This window comes from Anoplopoma fimbria, chromosome 15, assembly GCF_027596085.1.
Source record: "Anoplopoma fimbria isolate UVic2021 breed Golden Eagle Sablefish chromosome 15, Afim_UVic_2022, whole genome shotgun sequence".
Lineage (NCBI taxonomy): Eukaryota > Metazoa > Chordata > Actinopteri > Perciformes > Anoplopomatidae > Anoplopoma > Anoplopoma fimbria.
The window spans coordinates 5330861-5351227 of NC_072463.1; the positions used below are offsets into that span (position 1 = coordinate 5330861).

Here is a 20367-nt window from a genome sequence, read left to right on the forward strand (position 1 = left end):
TGTACAAATTTTTTAAAAAAAAGAAAAGAGTTTTCTTTCTTGATATAACCGGCTTATTCGAAATCTAAATCTCACTGTGCAACTGCTAGCCAAACGTCACTGTGGAGAATCAGGGTTGGTTCTTTGACTTTGAACAAGCGCGATAATGCAACACTGGAAACTCCACGATGATCAAAATAAACAGAGCTGAAGGGTCCACTAATGGTGCCGCTTAAAAAAAAAAAAAAAAAAAAAAAAAAAAAAAAAAAGGGATTTCTGGTAGAATGAATGGACACATACAGTAGCTGTAATTTGCTGTCATTGTCGAGTTCCTCCGTTGTCTCTGCGGCAACTCTGATTTCCCTACCATCATTCATTCCCCGTTTCAAGTTTGAGTCATGAGACGTCGGCGGAAACGAGCACCAGTCTGGTCCACGAGGTCCATCAGCCGACAACAAGCAACAAGACATTTAGATCCACAACGTTTGAAGTCTCTGTCTCCGTTTGTCCCCCCCCCCTGTACAACTTCTAAATCCGTCCTGCAGTCTGGGTCTAATGGTGGTGACCGACAGAGAGCACCAGAGGAATGAGGCAGCCCAGCACCAGAGCTCCCACCTCCACTTTGGTCAGTCCTTTCCCTCCGTTCCCTCCCGTGGTGGCGTGGCTGTGGCTGCCACCGCCGACCTCGGGGAGGACGTGGACGGTGGCCACGTAGAGGAAGGTGCCAGCGGAGAAGAGCATGGCGACGCCAGTGGCGTTGAAGTCTGACAGGGCCTCCTTGCTGCTCTGAGGAGGGGAAACGCACAGAAACAGTGTGAGGCAAAATGTCAAAGAAATATTAAAAATGTGTTCCACCAAGAAGTGTTTTCCCTCCGATGTCTTGACTGTTGATTACATTCATTTTCAAAGCTAATCAACCTTCTATCTTATCTAAAACATGGCGGGTTATTGTCTCTTGTAGAGTCCTGAAGTCTTACCTGTTATACTACTGGTTTTTAATTTCCTGCCTCAGGAGAGGGTTGCCTCTCCTGAGGCAGGAAATGTACTTTATTTTTATTTTTTTATTTTTTTACCTGACTGAGGCCTAAAAAGGTGAGCATGGCGAGGACGGGCGCTGCCAGGGCGAAGACCAGGAGATGTTTGCGGATCCGGTTCCTCTCGAGACCAGCATGCATCAGGAACGATACCAGACCAAACGCTGCCGGGGCCTGAAGACCACAGAGCAGTAGAGTTCACACAGGTTCACATGTGCTTGGAGATGCAACTAACAATTATGTTCTATTATCCTTTGATCTGCAAAGTAAATTCTCAATTCATCATTTGGTCTAAACAAAGTAAAGAAAATTGTTTAAAGTGACAATCACAATTCCCTTATATTATCAAAAGGCTTTTTGGGCAGAAAATCTATAAACATAACATTTTGTTTACTATCAAATAAGATAAAAGAAAAACAGCAAATTCTCACAAATGAAGATGGAGATGAAAAAGACAAATGATTAATCGTCAATCGTTTCATTTTACATATGCGTATCCAATAAACTACATATTTGAAAAGCTTTGATTTACTGTACAATATATGAACCATTATTACCTTATGCAGCATGATAGCTACAAACACAATGAGCTGAACGCTGGTCTGAGAGGTGGAGGCAGCAGCTCCCAGAGCCACTCCATCAGCTGGAGGCAAGAGTCACAGTTGTTGGTTGAGATACCTTTCAAATCTGACTATCAGCACAACATTAACAAAGTCTGATTCTATTATTGTGAAAACAGAAAAGAATAAAAGAGCAACTGTTACTGTTCAAACACTCCCCTTTGGTTTTTTTTTGTATTTTCTATATAGCAATTATTCTAAAGATTCTCAACAAGTAGGTGTAGTAAAAAAAAAAAAAACTGTTGTGTTAATGTATGAAAATATTAAACACAAGATTTGTCTGATCACATTTACAGTATATTGATCTTTATGAGACAATAAATATTCCATATCCAACCTACCTGCAGCGTGGACCACAAGACCCAGAGTGGTTGTGATTTTTGAGGAGGCGACTCTTGCTGCCTCTGGATCTAAACCTTAAAAAATAAAAAAAGTATATATGTTTAGTAAATATATAAAAGTAAAACCAAGTAACAATGAAAGAACAGCTTCTCCACACTGAGTGAGAAATGTGTAGCGTCACATGTTGGCAGACTTTCTTAACCAGAGCATCAGCTGCTCAAACAAAAAGCTTTAATATTGTTTTGTACGAGGCGTTGGTGCATCTTGGAGAACAGAATTTGCCGTTTAGCCCTCTGGAGGTGTTTTGGTGTAATTCAACAAAATGATTTCCCCTCAGGAGAACATTAGCCACTAATGAGGCTAATGACAAAACTGCTGTCACCAAGACCCATTTTCACAAACCAATTCTCCACATAAACGAGGGCTTTGAATGATCTAATATTTGTGCTTGCTGTCCCCATGGTAACACTGACCTTCCGTGCTGTGCACATGGGAACTGCCTATCTGGTCGACCAGCAGCATAAAGACGAAGCCCAGAACCAGAGACACTCCGATGCAGGCGTGGAGCTGCTCGTGACTGTGCTCGTGTTTCACGCTGCCACTCAGGGCCAGGGCCGCGTCCGCTTCACCCTTCGGCTCGGACACTTCCACGGCTCCAGCCTGGCCGTGGCTGTGTTGTGCACCTGCAGAGAAAAGAAGGCACATGGACTGTTAAAAAAAAAAACCCACCTTAACCCATCTGATTACTCTGCTAAATAAGGTCAGAAACCGTCACAAATCCATGTAGCATTATTTTGAGACACAGAGGAATGCGTCAATACAGATTTGTAATCACAAAGCAAACTATGTTTGACAAAACCTGTTGTGCAAGAACACACGTCAACTGGTTGTTCTTTACAGCGTGGTGAACTTTGTTCTGTTTGAAAAAGATTCAAACAGTTACAGTCTACTCAGGCAAATGTCTACATATTATATATGATCTATTTATGGTGTCTTTATTGCCTCCTGCTCTCTTCTGAAAGCCTCAAAAGCGCTGACAAAGAGGTAAAGTCATAAAATAATGTTGCTTTTTACGACAGTACACTGTAAAGAACTGACAGGAAAGAGGAAGAGGAAGACAGTCTCAATCACATGTTCAGCGTTTAACCCCGAAGCCACCAGGACGCCAAGCCTCAGATTATTTGAATAAGTAAGTTAACGTTATCTATAAAACGTCTTTTGAAAGACGAGTCCCAAGGTGCTGTACATTACGTTTTAAGCATAGAGCTTTAAGGGACAAGAACCACAAACTGATGCCAAAACCAGCAAACGTGTCATAGTATTGTTTGTCACTTATGGAATAACTGAACAGACTGAGAGCTGTTTTTAAGAGAAGTATTCACTATTACTGTGACACGATCTGGACCAAGTAGAGAAGATATACAAGGGGACAAACTAGTCTTCAGGCTTTCAAACTTAAATCTGAGAAGTGCAGACTGCTAATACCACTAAAATATTTTAGTTACCTCATTATTTTACTGTTTAATTTTAAATACATGTGAACTGGAATAACTGGAAAGCAGCACTGATGCTGAGTGAATTATCCTTGGGGAAAAAAGTTGATTGAGATTTAATTGACAGCTGAAAAGATTTGTCCACAAATCAATTACTCGACTTCGGAAATTTGTCTGCCAAATATTTGTTTATCATTGTTAAGTTATTTATCAAGCAAGAATGCCAAAAGTTTCAGATTCTATAACGTGAGAATTTGCTGCTTTTCCTCTTTGCTATGTCCCTATTTGCAGTTTTAGGAAGGTCTCTTGGACTTTGTGAAATCGTGCCAGACATTATTCACCGTTTTCCAACAATTTATTGACTATAACATTAATTAAAATGCAGCCTTATTTACTCAAAGCTGTCTATAGCCGAGTTACTGACTCGAACACAATGAAATGCAACAATGCCTTCATCCGGGGGAGGTGTGGGAAACAATTTCTCTGTGATCCTAAAGGAAATACAGTTGGGAATGACTGTTTCGGTGAAGTCTACCTTCAAGTATTTCTTCATAAAGTGCGTGGACCCCTTCAGGGATGATAACAGCCAGAGCAGTCCCACACAGCAGCCCTGCTCCCAGCACCGTGGTCAGCTTCAGCTTTTCCTGCAAGAAACACAACCACAGGTAAATCATCATTACTACGCATATGCACCGGCTCATGATGCAATCACAGCTTCTTCAGATTAACAGACACTGACAGAGATAAACTTTTACCTCTCTGCAAAAATGCAAAAATGTGGTCAAAGTTAGTCAAACTAAAAAGCAGATTTTCAAAGCTTTGCATGTCTTAAACTTACCTCTGAAAAGTTGACTGTTAAAGGTATGGACCCTGCAATATAACATCCCACTAACATCGCCAGAGACAGCAGGCCGATGGAGCTGAAGTCGTCCATGACTGCACTACTATCTCCTGTAAATCCTCTAAACCATCCAAACCAGCCTGCAGCTGTACTTCTGTCACCTCTTTCCTTTATGTGCTCGTCACGTTTAATGGCATGGCCCTCCCCCAACCTGTAGCTGTTTAAGGGTAGTTGGATGAATACACGTCCCTGTGTCTGGTACCAGTTCAGCTCCACGTTAACCCACTAAACTGGTCCCTGTCTCTGGCCTCGACAACGTTAGCAAAGCTAAGCTAACTAGCTTGGAGCTCAAACTTCACAAATTAGGAATCTTAATATGTTAAAGTTCAAATTGCAAACAGCCGTCACCCTGCATCGTGTTGATGCAGAGTCAATCGTGTGTTGTTATTATTATTGATAATATTGATGATAATAATAATAACGCGACTGGGAACGGACTTGTTTTGCGGCTAACTAACAAACTGGCTAACGCTACATCCTGTTGTTTGGTGTTACCGGAAAGTGCTTCCGGGTCGCAACTCACATTCTCTACTTTACACTGCCACGTATCTGCGGACCTGATGGAGTGAGGAAGACAAGAGGAAGAAGGATAATAATAATAATAATAATAATAATAATAATAATAATAATAATAATAATAATAATAATAATAATAATTGTAGTAATAATAATTGTAGTAATAATAATTGTAATAATAATAATATATAGTATAACATAACATAACCGAATATAACATAATATAATATTATATTATACAAACAATAATAATAATACATTATAATAATAATGATAATTGTAATAATAATAATAATATATAGTATAACATAACATAACATAATATAATATATTTTATTATACAAACAATAATAATAATAATAATAATAATTGTAATAATAATATATAGTATAACATAACCGAATATAACATAATATAATATTATATTATACAAACAATAATAATAATACATTATAATAATAATGATATATAGTATAACATAACATAACATACTATAATATAATATATTTTATTATACAAACAATAATAATAATACATTATAATAATAATATAAAGTATAACATAACATAACATAATATAATATAATATCATATCATATACTATACTATAATATTATATTCTACAAACAATAATAATACATTATAATAATAATATATAACATAATATAACATAATATTATATTACATTATACAAAACTAATAATAATACATTATAATAATAATAATAATAATATATAGTATAACATAACATAACATAATATTATATTATACAAACAATAATAATACATTATAATAATAATATATAGTATAGCATAACATAACAGAATATAATATAATGTAATATATTAAATGATACAAACAATAATAATAATACATTATAATAATAATATAAAGTATTACATAACATAACATGATATAATATACTATATATTATATTATACAAACAATAATAATACATTATAATAATATATAATATAACATATTATATTATATAATATTATATTACATTATACAAACAATAATAATAATACATATATAATAATAATAATAATATATAGTATAACATAACATAACATTATATTATACAAACAATAATAATACATTATAATAATATATAGTATAGCATAACATAACAGAATATAATATAATGTAATATATTAAATTATACAAACAATAATAATAATACATTATAAGAATAATATAAGAATATTGTTGTTGGGTTTTTTTTCCTTAAAAAATAATAAACTAGACTAGAGCAAACAACAAAATAAACAAGACACAAGCATGGCCGTTGTTAGTTTTTAGTTCAACCCTATTTGAATCAGTCTATGGTCCAACCCCGGATCATTTATACATTTTATTTTAAAATCATTTATGTATATATATATAATTATTTGGTGGATTTTTAACATTACGGTTAAAATCTGAAGAATAACTATTTTTAAATGTATAACTACTATTTATTCCCCAACTTCAATAAAGTTATTGAACTGGAGTAAAATGCACTTTTTGATCGGTTGAGTACATGAACATAGCTTTTAAGAAATATTAAAGCAAGAAAATGAATTAATGTTTCAGTATATTTATGAGGTCATGATAGAATATCTGTAATGTATTAAATCATTTTTAATACAATAAAAACATGCTTTTATTTTGCTTTTAATTAACATGTATGAATTCATGAAGGAATTTTGTATATAAAGAAACACCATCAAAGTTTAGAAGTTTAGTGACTAATTAAAAAAAAAAACATACATTTTCTGTTGTTCCAACTAAGTTGCAAGAAGATAAATGAGAGATCAATCTAATTCCATTTATCTATGGAAGTTTTATAACTTGAGAAGTAACTGGATAGTAGTTACTGTTTTGAAAAACATATACCATCTATTTTGGAGAATAAATACAAAGAAAGTGAGGAGGAATATAACGAACCAAAACCATATTTTCATTTAAAATCCACCAAATGAAGATAAATAAAATGGTTAGAAAAACATTAAGAAAGACAAACAATATTTTATTAAAAAAAGCATATTTATTAGTTCACACAATGGAGCAGTGCCTCAACATGACAACAGTAAATCAAAGCAGACTGAGTCCAACATTTTGGAGAACAGGTGGGTGAATTGCAACTGTCTTTTGCCTCAACAGCGTCAACAAAGGAAAAAAATACAACCGAAGTTTTTTTTATCATGCAATATGTTTGTGCAAACCCTTTCTGTTCACAGCTCAGACTTTCCCTTCCAAACACACAGAAACATTCAAGGCAGCAGCTCCTTGCTGATGGAATGGAGGGGTGTATGGGCACGTTGTTTACAGTCCGCTGGACAAGAAAACTGTCGCTAGCAGAACTGTGATTTTAGGAAGTCAGACAGAGAGACACGTGTTCTTTATTTCACCAGACCGATCTTCTTTGCTTCTGTTTCGTATATCAACAGCCTCCACATTTTTACTATGAAGACTTCTGCTTCCTCATCAAGAACCTAAACACAAACAGGTTGGTTAGACAAACTTTATATCAAAACACCTTGATTAATATGTGCAATTAATCTGACTTGTTAAATGAAAGTTACCTGGATTACTTTAAAACCAACTGTGTAGCAATGTAGCTAAAATACATTGCTTAATTAATAACTAATAACTGCGGTTTTGAAGTCTCGACTTTGGCAATTTGTCCGTCGCCATCTTGGATTTTGTCTGTCGTCAACTTGGTTTTTTTTGCAAACAGCGAGCGGGGCTGACCATGTTTAGACTTCAGAGGAGTGACCCACCTGTCTGTTTTTACTCTAAATGAACCATCATTTAATAAATGGACATCATGCTGTTTTGAAGAAGACTTGAAACTAGCGATTGAGAACATAAACTTATGTTTACTGAGGTAATAAATCAAGAGAGAAGTAGGGTCATTATTTTATAGACTGCTATACAATCAGACTTCTTTTTGCGACCAGAGGAGTCGCCCCCTGCTGGCCAGTAGAGAGAATGCACGTTTAAGACACTTGGCTTCACTTTTCAGAACTGACAGTTGCAGCCTGCTTTGAACTAAATGCTAACATGCTCACAATGACATTATTTTCGCAGGTATTTGGTCTTTAAACAAAGTATTCCACTAATAACTGAATTGAACTGATGTAAAGCTGTTAAAACAATTCACTCAAAAAACTAAAATGTGAACCTCATGGTGGCACAAGATGTAATGTCAGGAGACTACCGTAGTCAAAAGGGATACATCCTCAGGGCACCATGAATGTCACTGCACAACGGACAACATTATAATACCTAGAGTGCTTGAGCTGTTTTGCGTAAAACAGCAGGGGAACTAATTAAAAACATACTGTATGATGTGAAGTCTCAGCCATGAAGAACATGTCAATGAAGACTTTGAAAACTGATCAGAGCCAAAACCTTTCATTCTTAAAATAAGACATTGAGCTCATTAGCCCCGGGTTGAAGGACAGTTTGCACTTTTGCAAACCGGCCAACCAAGCACGCTATACTTCTTCTACTATGATGGTTCTTGACATACCACTAAAAGCTGCTTGAGTTTATGCACTTGGCATCTTTATACTCCCCAAAGTCAAGAGGGTAAAATAACAGAAACGCATTTATTGGTACACATTTGATGTGTTTTAATATATTTTTTGTATAAATAAACTGACAGATATTCAGGTTCAAATAACCAGTAACTATTAGAAATCCCTTCAAACGCACTTCGGCTTTGTGACTCAACTTACCATTGCAACATCATCAAGAATACCCTGAGGGGTGCTGTGAGCCATCACCTGGGAAGAGAAGAAATAACACTCTTAAAATGAGCAGCTCTGCAACCCAACAGATTTAAAGTCACACACACACACACACACACACACACACACACACACACACACACACACACACACACACACACACACACACACACACACACACACACACACACACACACACACACACACACACATTACACATCTTCAGTAGGTTTAATATTTTCAACGGGAACCAACATTTTAAATGAGATAATCACAAACCTTTGAACAGACAAAATCAACCAGCGTGGCTTCCTCCTCGCCGATGTATTCAATGATCTTCTTATTGATCCATGGTTTAATGCGACGATCCATCAGAGTCTAAAGAAAGAGAAATCAGAACAACTCGTGGCCTCATTTTCTATTATTGATCAGGTTAAGACAGCAAAAGAAAAATCAATTAATGTAGCTGAGGACCTCAACGGCACTGCAACAGGGCAGAATATTAATTAACTGCACTTTCTTTGACCTTTTGAACATCTTTACATTTTAAAATGAATGAAATAGTAGCAAACTGAAGTGCCAGAGGCTTCCTACCGAGTCCACCATGGTCCAGTCCAGAGGGTAGGTGAAGAGCTCCGGCCTGGCTGTGGGGATCTTCTCAATAAGGCTCTTGATGTGCTTGCGTTTCTCCTCCGTGTTGACGCTGCCTTTGGCCCCTGAAAGTTCTGCCCCATCCAGCCCCAGACTCTTGTCGTCATCGCCGTAGTCCAGCGGAACCAGCTTCCTTTTGCGAGGCTGCTCGTCGGCCTCCTCTTCATCAAACTTGTTGAAAACACTTTCTACAGTCGCCAGCTTCTTTCTCTTCACAACGTTGAGCTGGCTGGGACTGTTGGTGGCACCTGGAGAAGGGAAACACAAGTTATATCTCCGACAAAGCAGCTAAAGAAGTAGATCCCTCTGCGTCCTTAATGCTACTGTACTCGCCCAGTTTGAGACTGACACCGATCTTGGGCCGGTGTTCCTCCGGAGGTTGGATCTCAGGGGAGTTTTCGCCGGGAATAATGATGCCGCTGGGAGAGTCGTTGCCGGGTGTGTTCGGAGTCGCGTTCCCACTGGCAGAGGACACTGAGGGAGCAGTGGTGATTGGTCGCATGATGGGTTTAAGTTGCGGCTTGGCCTCCTGAGAGTCCTCGGCATCGCGGTAGTCATCCTCCTCCCCTTCCTCTTCATCATCCTCCGAATGCTGCTGGGGGACTCTGGGTATGGGCTCTGCGGGCCTCCCTGACCCTCTCTTCTCCCGATCCCGATCCTTGTGAGCCTTCTCCTGGTGCACGTCCTCCTCGGGCTCAAGTTTCAGAGGAGGCTGCCGTCTGCGCTCTGCCTCCTCCTCCATCTACACAAATATAAACGATACATTAACGATGACATTCTGCTGCACTTTTTTAAATCGTGTCACAAATCAATATTTGGTTACTGGGTGAATTTTAATAACAGATGCTTTTATATCATTACAGACTGGACACAAAAATGACCCAGAAAACAGGGAACACTAAAACTGGATCAGCCTTTTTTCTACAAAACAAAAATAAAGAAAATCCTCTGTGCTACAGTTCCAGACACACAGACGGAGCAGAGCTTTCTCTCAGAGCGCAAATGTGTCTGAATTCAACAAATGACTTCAACTGAGTTCTTTTTTTCTAGACTTTTAACTGTTTTAGTGACAGAAGACGCTGATCTGTGACTTTTCTTTGGTTGGGTATCAGAGTAACGAGTGGACTTTTCTCACATCACAAGGGTCTGAATTTAACAAATAGTCAAAATGTTTAGTGGTGAAAACCGACTTATTTAGACTTGTAGAGGCTACTTTGTGTTTGTTTCAGTTTTGGTCAGACTTTGGATTACGTTATTTTAAATACAAGGACAAATCGCTCAGTGTATGATCTCTATTTTCATCCAGCTGCTCCTTTACTTCCCATGTTTGGTTTGAGTCTGCAGATGCATACTTGTTTCTGGTTTACATGACAGTTAACTTGCTGCAGAAGGCCGAGTATAACCTGGTTACTAAAGTGTATGTAAACAGAATGACTGACTCACCCTCTGCAGCTCAGCATCGGGGTCAGGGTGACCTTCAGCCAGAAGCCTCTGTCTGATCTCCTCTAGCTCCTCCTTCTCCCTCTTCCGGTCCCGCTCGTCCAATTCTGTCTCCTTTTCTCGGTCACGGAGTCGTTTCTGCAAAGCGCTGCCCCTGAGGATGAAAAGGAGAAGTCAAGTAACGACAAATGCAAAACAAGTGTGTACCTCACACTTCTAAATGTTCATGAAGATAATCACCTGTAGTATTTTGGGTCGTCTCTGTCGTCGTCATAATCTTCAAGGAATTCTTTCAGCCTTTTGGCTTCTTTCATCTGAATTGAAACACAGTAGCAATTAGCGTATCTGCATAAATCCAGAAACCTATCCTCACATGTCTGGCATTACAAATCGTGTGAAACCAATAGGAATAATTATTTGCAAGCAATTCGATGTGATGCATCATGTATACCATTTCACGACGCCTCTCATCGTCCCTCTCCGTTTCTTTGCTGTAGTCACGAGCCTTCTTCCTCTCCCGGATCTCCCAGTTTTTCAGGCGCTTTTAAAAGAAAAATATTTCAACCATCACTCAGTCAGACATAAACAAATGATAGTCATTAAATCAATTTCTTGATGTGCAATTATTTTAACTTTTGTTTAATCAATCAAAATAGAAATGACAGGAGAGATGTTATGTATACTTCTTGGTAGGCCGCCTCCTTGTCTCTAAGCCTCCTCTCGAGTCTCCTCCGTTCATAAACGTCCTCCTCATCTTCTTCACGGTCTCGTTTTTTATCTTCTCTAGTCCTCTCTCTGCAAAAGACAATTAAATGAGTTAACACCAAGAACCAGTGGAAATTAGAAGAAACATTTAAATAATATAATAAAAAAGGTCAAGCACTTATTTTACTTGTAGACAGTCTTACTAATCTGGCCTTAGCCAGAGCTGCATTTTTACTACAGTGGTTTATTTATTTTATATTTCAACGAGCCAGACCACTTGTTTTCTTCAGGGGTTCGTACACCTGTAAGAGTGAAATGGTAAGAGTAAAATTTAAGCACTTTTCAAGCACTTTCAAGGTACCTAAATCAAGAATTTCCAGAACTCAGCACTAAAACCTTTTCTTTCTGTTTTTCTTAGTGCAGATACACGCTATATGTGTGCTGGTAAAGAGGATAATTATCTGTTTATTATCACATGGATTAGTTCATTATTAGATTCCTTTTGATGCAGACTCTATCGCAGCACAAATACATTGAGCTGTTTTAGAGGACGTTTCTTCAGCGTACCAGTCTGACATCACAGGCCTCCCACTGACCTTGATCTGCTTCGACCTTCACTGACGTCTCGACTCCTCTCCCTCTCCCGCTCCCTCTCTCGCTCCTTCGTCCTCTCCCGCTCGCGATCCCTCTCCCGTTCGCGGTCGCGATCTCGGTCTCTTTCCCGCTCCTTGTCCCTCTCTCTCTCCCTTTCCTTCTCTTTCTCGCGGTCACGGCGCTCCCTCTCGCGCTCCCGCTCTTTGTCCCTCTCTCTCCTTTCCCTCTCGACCTCCAGACGCTCCTTTTCTTTCTTTCCTTTTTCCTCCTCAAGTTTCTAAAAATGAGCCCAACAGGAAGAAAAGGAAAAAAGTATGTTAATAGAGCATCAATACCGAAAAGATCATACTTAAATACATGAGTACACGTGTCAGCACGATACTGAAAATGATTTTTGACTCCCTTGGCCAGACATGCTCACATACTGCCATGACTCATTGCCTTGGAGAGGCTGGCTGCTGCAAGTGAGGAAGTCCTCTTTGCCTTGGTGTTTCCTTCAGGAAGAGTGGTCCGCTGTTTGAGCAGGTTTCATACAGATACTGCTCAATTCAGGACACACTCACTTAAAACCATAAATTACAGGTCAATCTTTAAAAAACACCTAAAAACTTAAGGTTATCTGTGCTTAAGGAAGGAGTTGCACTAAAAATAGAAGTTAAAACCATCTACCAGTAGAACTTTTCTGGTGTCTTATCTGCACTTTTTTCTTTTTAGCTCTATACATTTACACTATTGTATTTTCGTTGCATCAAAGTGTTGTGCATAGATCATTTCCTGTCCTGGCTTTAGTGTCCAGCCATCCCCTTTATTACATTCCCTCATATTGAATGATTTGATTTTCACATATGTAACAGGTCAACTTGACCTCTGCAGCTAATGTGGCGCTCTATGGTGATCTGCGATTATGCTCTGATGTAATAAGAGGCCATTCCAATAGAAACTCGGCTGTAGGCGAATACAAACTGGTGAAACCAATATCCGCCCTCTTTAAAAAATCAATGTCAAATACTGAAAGGTAATAGATTTGACCTTATGCAAGAGATACTTTGGGTTTGAATGCATAATGTTTTACATGTAGAAGTTTAGTTGTACCACAGCATCAGCGTGTAAATACGGTGCAAGTGGTACATGTTAAGGTGATGCTTTATCCAGTCAGCTTTACATGATTCCTTTGGTATACAGGTTTAATTTAAAGTTACTCATACTACACTTAAGACAAAAGTAACACCAAGTGCCGAGTCAGCTTTGAACCATTAGGTCAACAAGTTCTAACTATACACTTAAGATCACCAATCTATAAAGCCCCAGTTTGGTGTTACCTATGGGTGCCAAGTGGATTAAAACAAGCCCATGCTTAACATGGCAAATGGCCAAAACTAAGTGGATTACATAATCGGCTCCCATGTGTTTATTACATGGTCATATGAGATGCAAGGTAGGAGTACCCAGACGGGAACTGGGAGTGCATGGTTTTAGTTTGTTTTTTTCTTGCTAAATAAGATCTAAATCTAGATATGTTTTAATGGGTTTTGTACATTGTACATTTGTACGTCCTATGTGTTACTGTATGTACATTTTTTTGATTATAACTGCCTTAAGATGCCGAATTAATTTCAGTTTGATCTGACAATAAAGTTGTACCGTAACTTCGAATACCCCCGTTGACCATTTGTCTGCTTTCTAACCAGTTGACAAAAAAAATCATGGCATTTTCTACAGACCGTTTCGGAGCTATTGGTGTGCAACTCACAGGTGATGAACTACGATTTCAGGACTTCTCTGCCAATACACATCCTACAGGCTACGTGTGGGAGGAAGAGCAGGTCAAGTGTAAAGTCAAAATAATCAGAAAGAAAAAAAAAAACGTCCAAACGATACCTGTGAAGTTCATCTAATTACAGTTCATCCACAAAAATAACATCAATAACAACCTTAAAGTCACGTCTGAAACAAGGCAGATACTGTATTCCATTATGCCACAAAAGGAAATTAGTGAAACAGTCTTACCTGTAGGTTGTCTTCTAGTGTCTATTTCGCCTCTCCAACCCAATAAGTAATATAAAAAACCTCAACAGAGTCAGGCCCACAATTGAAACAGTCTGATTTAACGAATACTTAAGAGCAGTTATCGTTTCATGCTGTTGGAAATGTGGGTCTGACAGCTGTTTAGTAATAAACAAAAATAAAAAGAAAGGGAGATCTGAACTGCCTGTCGTATGCAAGCTTCATGTTCTACGTTGTAATTTAGAATTTGGAGAAGTTTAGTATTTAGCATATTTGGTTCTCATTGTTTTGTCTTTTTTCCTGTCTTATTTCCATCCTAAAACTTACCTCTTGTTCTAAAATTCCATGTATGGAAAAATGCTGAATTTTGAGACTTGTTTGAAAACAACTTGAGACCGACTAAATCAAAATTTCAAACACCATCACAGAGTCGGACTATATTAACTCACCTGCAAACTAATAAACTGACTACCATACTGCACCTTTAAGATATCCAAATCATGGATATATTAAACGATTTCTTATTTATTTCTGGGGACCTTTGTTTTGGTAACTTTGTTTTGGCCTGTTTTGAGGACTTGGACACAGAAAAGAAAAAAAAAAGTAAATAAATGAAAACAAAATAAGATAATTAAATACAAGCACTTACCTTGTATGTCTTCAGACCACAGAGTGCTGTGAAGGGGCGCTCCCTACTTTAGTAATACTACAGGCTGCAGTTCAAAATACTGCAGTGGTTAGGCTCATTCAGTCTGTGTGTTCTTCAAACACATCGTTTACCATACGAGGACCTGCAGAGGTTCACAGAGCTGCCCCGTCTTCTATGACCTGACTGAGGGCAATTGTAACTTGCTACATTCGGACGTCACTAGACATTTATGCATTCCAATTCCAGTTCAAATAAAAGTGCCACTTTGTTTCCTTGAGTGCTCATGTAAATATGAAATAATGCAAGTGAACTGAGAGCCAGTTGCCCCTCTGCAAACCCCCGAGAAGGGAGCGCCCAACATGAGTAAAGAAGAAATGAAAGATCATACTTACATCCTATCCTCGCAACTTTTTCCAAAGCTGAGATTCTGAGATTCATCTTGCTCTAGTCACCAAATGAACTCTACCACATTGGTGGGGTTTAATCAATAGATTAGCTTTGGATGGAATTTAACATTGTGTCCATGCACTCTGTGTGATGACTTTAGCTTGTGCAGAGCTTAAACCTTTTGTCTCAAATTAGTATTATTAATAATAATAACTCTTGTACAATTTGGAAACACTGACAGATACTATAAAGCCATCTATGATGGGTTGATGTAGTATTTGAACACTTTAAGATGTTAATAGATAAAATATTTGAAACAACATCTACTACTCTCTATTCCTTTAATGTTTGAATTGTACTAACTAATCTATATATAAACACTCTACCTCCTTACTATAGTTGACAGTAACAGAACAGCCTTATGGAGGAATTACCTCCAGAAATGATATAAATTGCAGCTCCATTTGCTGATGAGGAATTTCTAAATAAAAATGTGGAGGACTTCTTCTCCAAAAACCTAAGTTACAGAGTAATAACAGCAGGTGGATACATTACCTTGTGCGTGTCCCGGAATTTACTGATCTCTCTGGAAATCAAGTCTCTCTTGTCGTCCTCCATCTCCATGGCATTGATATCCTCCTTACACGAAGGAAAGAAAAACAAGAAAAAACACACACTAAGTACTCAAAAGTTACTATGAAAAGCCACAAATCACACAACGTCTTCATTAGGACAACAATACCTCCTCTTTCTTCTCTTTCCGCTTCTTGTTGCGAGGTTGACTGTCGGGGTCCTGGGAGGGAGCGTTGAGCTCACTTGCATACTCTCGGATGAGGACTTCTATCGCCCCCTTCACAACCTGGTCCCGACGCACAGTTTCTTCATCAAGAACCTCCTCATCATCGTCGTCCCCGTTCTTAGATCCACCACTGGCTCCCTATACGTTACAGCCAGAACAATTAGGCTTATAAACCCAATCTAAGAAAACTATCAAGATAACATAAATGTTTATCTTTCACTCATCAGGTGAACAGCGTACCCCATTGGCACTCCGCTTCTTGGCCTTCCACTCATCTAGCTGGGCCTTGGTCTTGGCATCCACCTTCACCAACAGCTTCTTATCCCCCAAGAGCAACTCGTGCAGAAGTCTGAGGGCTCGCAGTGTGGATTCAGGCTCCTTATACTCACAGAACCCAAAAGCTTCCAGGAGAGAAGAGCAGACAGAAAGTTAGTTCGACAGATGATGAAAAAATAAATAGATAACTTTATTTACAGTGAAAAAAATATCGATTTTGGAAAATAATTTGATTTTGCAGTCAATTTAATGTCTTTTACTTTAAATTAATGCCCAAAAAACTTTCAAAGGTTTAAAAAGTGGTGGGGTAAATACTCTTAAATGGGATTACAGTGACTCTTTAATGTAGTATCTGGTATAGTGACATGCATTCACATCAAGACAAGAAGGTTGAAATGTGTTGTGCCCTCTTTACCTTGAAGTTTTCCAGAGGCACCTTGGACCCTTTTCCAGCTTAGAACAATACCACATTTCTGTATCGAAAGAAAACAGGAGTCATTTGATGTCACAATACAAATGCTAATGTGTAATTAATGATATTCACTGATAAGGAAGTTGGTACAACAGTATTTGTTTATCTCTGGTGCATAAGTTCACAGGGGTTAGTCTGTGTATATGTGAGATGAGTCATGAGCGGCTATTTTCGAAACCTGTTATGAAGGAAATGTGTGTGAGAAATACGGCTGTCACAATAGAAGATTTTTATAATACACATGCTGTGTATCTTGATGATGTGTTGGAGGTTTAAGTTTTCTACTAACAGTTGCTGCCTATTATTCTACCATTACACTCTCTCAATATCTATCCCTTGAATTTCATTTGATCATTTTCTTAATAACAACCGGCAGAGTGGGTAAACACTTTCAACTCACCGCTAGAAGCTGTCTGACCAACATGTCCGATGCTTTTTCAGAAATGTTCCCCACAAATACAGTGGTGGTGGGGCCGCCGCTGTCATCTGTGTCCTTTGCTCTGACGTTAGGCTCCTTCTTTGGAAGCATCGGCTTATGCGCTACAGAAACTGTGGTTGGGACAAGAACCTGCAACAAAAAATAACATTTTAGGTATTGAAGTGTTTTTTATTGTTGCTCTGGGTAAGAGTGTCAATAAAAGTAACCAAAGAAAAAATGCAAACATTACAAGAATCTGATTATAATTGTACGGGTCAGTTAAACTGCCTCGGCTGAACTTGCCCAAAACAAACTGCATGAACTGAGCTAAACTGATAATGTGTACGGATTATGTGTTTATTAGCAAGTCATGCATAACAGCTGATGGTTTAATTGGCATGCAGTAGGAAGTCCTGTTTCCGACTCACTGTGGGTGTAGGGGCCACGACACCCATATGAACCGGGATCATGGGAGTACCTGAAAATAGAAACAAAATACAATAAGCAAACCATGTATTGAAGCATACAAGTACAGAAAATTGTTCCGTGTGTGATTACCCAAGATAATAACCAACTAGGGTCACCAAACAAACGCTGGCAGCTTTCTTGCTTTTTTTTATGTGCTGTTTATAGTAACTATGTTACTCATAGGTATTTCTCTACAATGTTCCCTTACCATGTTCAGGTACAGCTCACGAGCCTTTATGAGCTTATTGGTCCATTTTGTGTTTTGATTCAACCACAGTGTCTTGGAGGATTTTAAGATATTGTATACTACCCCGAGCCTTCCACTTATTGTATTCGTATTAGTTTGTTTCTGCACTTATTGTATTCGTATAAGTTTGTTTCTGCACTTATTGTATTCGTATTAGTTTGTTGCACTTATTGTATTCGTATAAGTTTGTTTCTGCACTTATTGTATTCGTATTAGTTTGTTGCACTTATTGTATTCGTATTAGTTTGTTGCACTTATTGTATTCGTATTAGTTTGTTGCACTTGTGTATTCGTATAGTAGTTTGTTTCTGTACTTTTGCTCTGGTTTATGCTTTGAGATGCTTGTTTAAGAAAGGAGATGCACTTATGACTTCTGGTGACTAGTAGTTCTCTTGAATACCTATGTTGAATACACTTATTGTAAGTCGCTTTGGATAAAAGCGTCTGCTAAATGACTGTAATGTAAATGTTTGTGAACTGGTGTGACATCAGAGTATCCACAACTTTGTTATAGACACAATATCCCTCTCACAGAGATAACCTGATTTGTTGAGGTGCAAGACAACAAACAGGTCCTAACAGTGTTTAAACTTTAAATCACTGGTGTATTAACACACAGCTGTTTCAACCAATGTGAGGTAGAGACTAACAGACCACAGTTACCTGGCGGGACACCGGGGGCAAACCCCGCATACTGAGGAGGAGGGATCCTGGGAGGTAACTGCGGGAGTCCAATCTGCTGTCTGTTGAGCGGCGGAGGGTAAGACATCCTGAAATACACAGGAACCTGTAATGAAGAAGGCAGGTTCAGCTGGAGACCACTGGGACACACTGCTGGCGTCATTTCAGGGTTATACTTGGTAATGTCAAGTTCATCATAACATCACATTTTTACCATGGATAGCGCAGCGGCCGAGCTACAATACCTACTACCTAGGTGTGACACTTGTTTGCTCGTAAAGTGTGCTTCCTCCACGTTTTGACGTTAACTAGCTAAATTAGCTTTTAGCTAGCTAGCTAGCACACACTGTGTGGCCTTGCTAGCTCACGTTAGCTGCAGCGGTCATGTGAGCATTTACTCACCTGTTACCGAGTGTAAAATACAGCCCAGCGTCTGATAATACTATGATTTATCCGAGTAAAAGCCCATTAAATAAGTTAGGGGAATAACGTTATGCTAAAGATTAGCGTTATAAATGCCACCGGCGCGCAGCAAGAACACCTATGGATACAAATAAGTGGGACCTGTTCTGCTCGCAGTGCATCATGGGAAACCTCAGCCGTCAGGCGGTGTTGTTGCCCTGAGTTCAGTCTCTCAGGCGCCTTTATTCTATGATAGTGTATGGAACTTTCTCATAGCCAAACAATGAATCAGACAGCATGGGTATTGCCAAATTACAGAACAAAAGTAAGAATTTTCTACATTGTAGATTAATATTGAAGACAATCTGCAATATACTGTGCAATACAATAGTTATAATAGGTTCTGTCTGTGTGTCTATATTTCTGAAAAAAATGACTGTAATGTCTGTGTGTGTGTGTATATATATATATATATATATATATATATATATATATATATATATATATATATATATATATATATATATATATATATATATATATATATATATACCAGATGTGTCCAAATAGTTTGGATACACCTTCTCATTCAATATATATATATTTTATTTCTTTATTATTTTTTTATATACATTGTAGATTAATATTGAAGACATAATGTAATATATGAAACAATGAATCAGACAGCATGGGTATTGCCAAATTACAGAACAAAAGCAAGAATTTTCTATGTAGATTAATATTGAAGACATCCAAACTAACATATGGAATTATGTGGTAAACAAACAAATGCTCAACAAACCAGAATATGTTTTATATTTTAGATTCTTCAAAGTAGTTGAATGAGAAGGTGTGTCCAAACTTTTGACTGGTACTGTACATTTTTGTATAGTTCCATGTCAAAGGAAAGGAAGCGTCCCCCAGGAGGATTTTCTGAGGGACTTGTAAAGTCTGACCAAACATATTAACAGAGTGAAATATTCTACTGAAAAATACTTGCATTAAGTGTTATGATTCATTTGAGTCAAACCAAATGGTCTAAAGACAAAAGATAGCTGATTATATTTCCCTAATTTGACTTAAAACAAATTGTATAGTCTGGCTGGCCCATAGCCAACATTACATTACATTACAGTCATTTAGCAGACGCTTTTATCCAAAGCGACTTACAATAAGTGTATTCAACATAGGTATTCAAGAGAACTACTAGTCACCAGAAGTCATAAGTGCATCTCCTTTCTTAAACAAACATCTAAGAGCATAAACCAGAGCAAAAGTACAGAAACAAACTAATACGAATACAATAAGTGCAACAAACTAATACAAATACAATAAGTGCTAAGCGGAAGGCTCAGGAATAATGGTGTACATATGAATAATTATATACATTTTTGTATAGTTCCATGTCAAAGGGAAGGAAAAACAGTGTCTAGGACTTAGCGGGCGTCCCCCAGGAAGATTTCCTGAGGGACTTGTAAAGTCTGACCAAACATATTAACAGAGTGAAATATTCTACTGAAAAATACTTGCATTAAAGTGTTAATGAT

At 38.0% G+C, this 20367-nt stretch overlaps 2 protein-coding genes across 4 annotated transcripts; both read right to left on the minus strand.

The window, feature by feature from the left end:
- Positions 1 to 233: 233 nt before the first annotated feature.
- On the minus strand, positions 234 to 4825 carry slc39a9 (solute carrier family 39 member 9). The gene is made up of 7 exons (XM_054613821.1): positions 4307 to 4825; positions 4004 to 4112; positions 2449 to 2658; positions 1975 to 2049; positions 1571 to 1656; positions 1053 to 1187; positions 234 to 765 (listed from the first exon to the last, which is right to left on the minus strand). Exons 1-7 carry the CDS (start codon positions 4400 to 4402, stop codon positions 532 to 534), a joined length of 945 nt encoding a protein of 314 aa, XP_054469796.1. The 5' UTR covers positions 4403 to 4825; the 3' UTR covers positions 234 to 531.
- A 2071-nt stretch (positions 4826 to 6896) lies between these two features.
- On the minus strand, positions 6897 to 18982 carry rbm25a (RNA binding motif protein 25a). 3 transcript variants are annotated; one of them, XM_054613741.1, is made up of 18 exons: positions 18821 to 18982; positions 18401 to 18524; positions 17451 to 17500; positions 17005 to 17172; positions 16548 to 16605; positions 16097 to 16257; positions 15800 to 15994; positions 15613 to 15696; positions 12020 to 12294; positions 11402 to 11513; positions 11170 to 11259; positions 10959 to 11032; positions 10722 to 10872; positions 9612 to 10020; positions 9222 to 9526; positions 8907 to 9005; positions 8616 to 8663; positions 6897 to 7364 (listed from the first exon to the last, which is right to left on the minus strand). In XM_054613741.1, exons 2-18 carry the CDS (start codon positions 18504 to 18506, stop codon positions 7272 to 7274), a joined length of 2478 nt encoding a protein of 825 aa, XP_054469716.1. In that variant the 5' UTR covers positions 18507 to 18524; positions 18821 to 18982; the 3' UTR covers positions 6897 to 7271. The 3 variants fall into 3 exon arrangements, with proteins under 3 accessions (XP_054469716.1, XP_054469715.1, XP_054469714.1); XM_054613740.1 differs by having other exon boundaries at positions 15613 to 15693; positions 18633 to 18982; XM_054613739.1 differs by having other exon boundaries at positions 18633 to 18982.
- Between the last annotated feature and the right edge of the window lie 1385 nt (positions 18983 to 20367).

Bases quoted from the DNA above. Each gene is read 5' to 3' on its own strand.
- rbm25a (XM_054613739.1), bottom strand. The intron at 17,501-18,400 runs GTAACTGTGGTC...TTCTATTTTCAG, and splicing joins TGCCCCCGGTGTCCCGCCAG to GTACTCCCATGATCCCGGTT. The intron at 15,697-15,799 runs GTATTGTTGTCC...CCTTCGTGTAAG, and splicing joins GGAAAGAGAAGAAAGAGGAG to GAGGATATCAATGCCATGGA.
- slc39a9 (XM_054613821.1), bottom strand. From the start codon at position 4,402: ATGGACGACTTCAGCTCCATCGGCCTGCTGTCTCTGGCGATGTTAGTG. The intron at 2,050-2,448 runs GTCAGTGTTACC...TTATTTTTTAAG, and splicing joins CCATGTGCACAGCACGGAAG to GTTTAGATCCAGAGGCAGCA. The intron at 1,657-1,974 runs GTAGGTTGGATA...TCTTGCCTCCAG, and splicing joins TCTTGTGGTCCACGCTGCAG to CTGATGGAGTGGCTCTGGGA.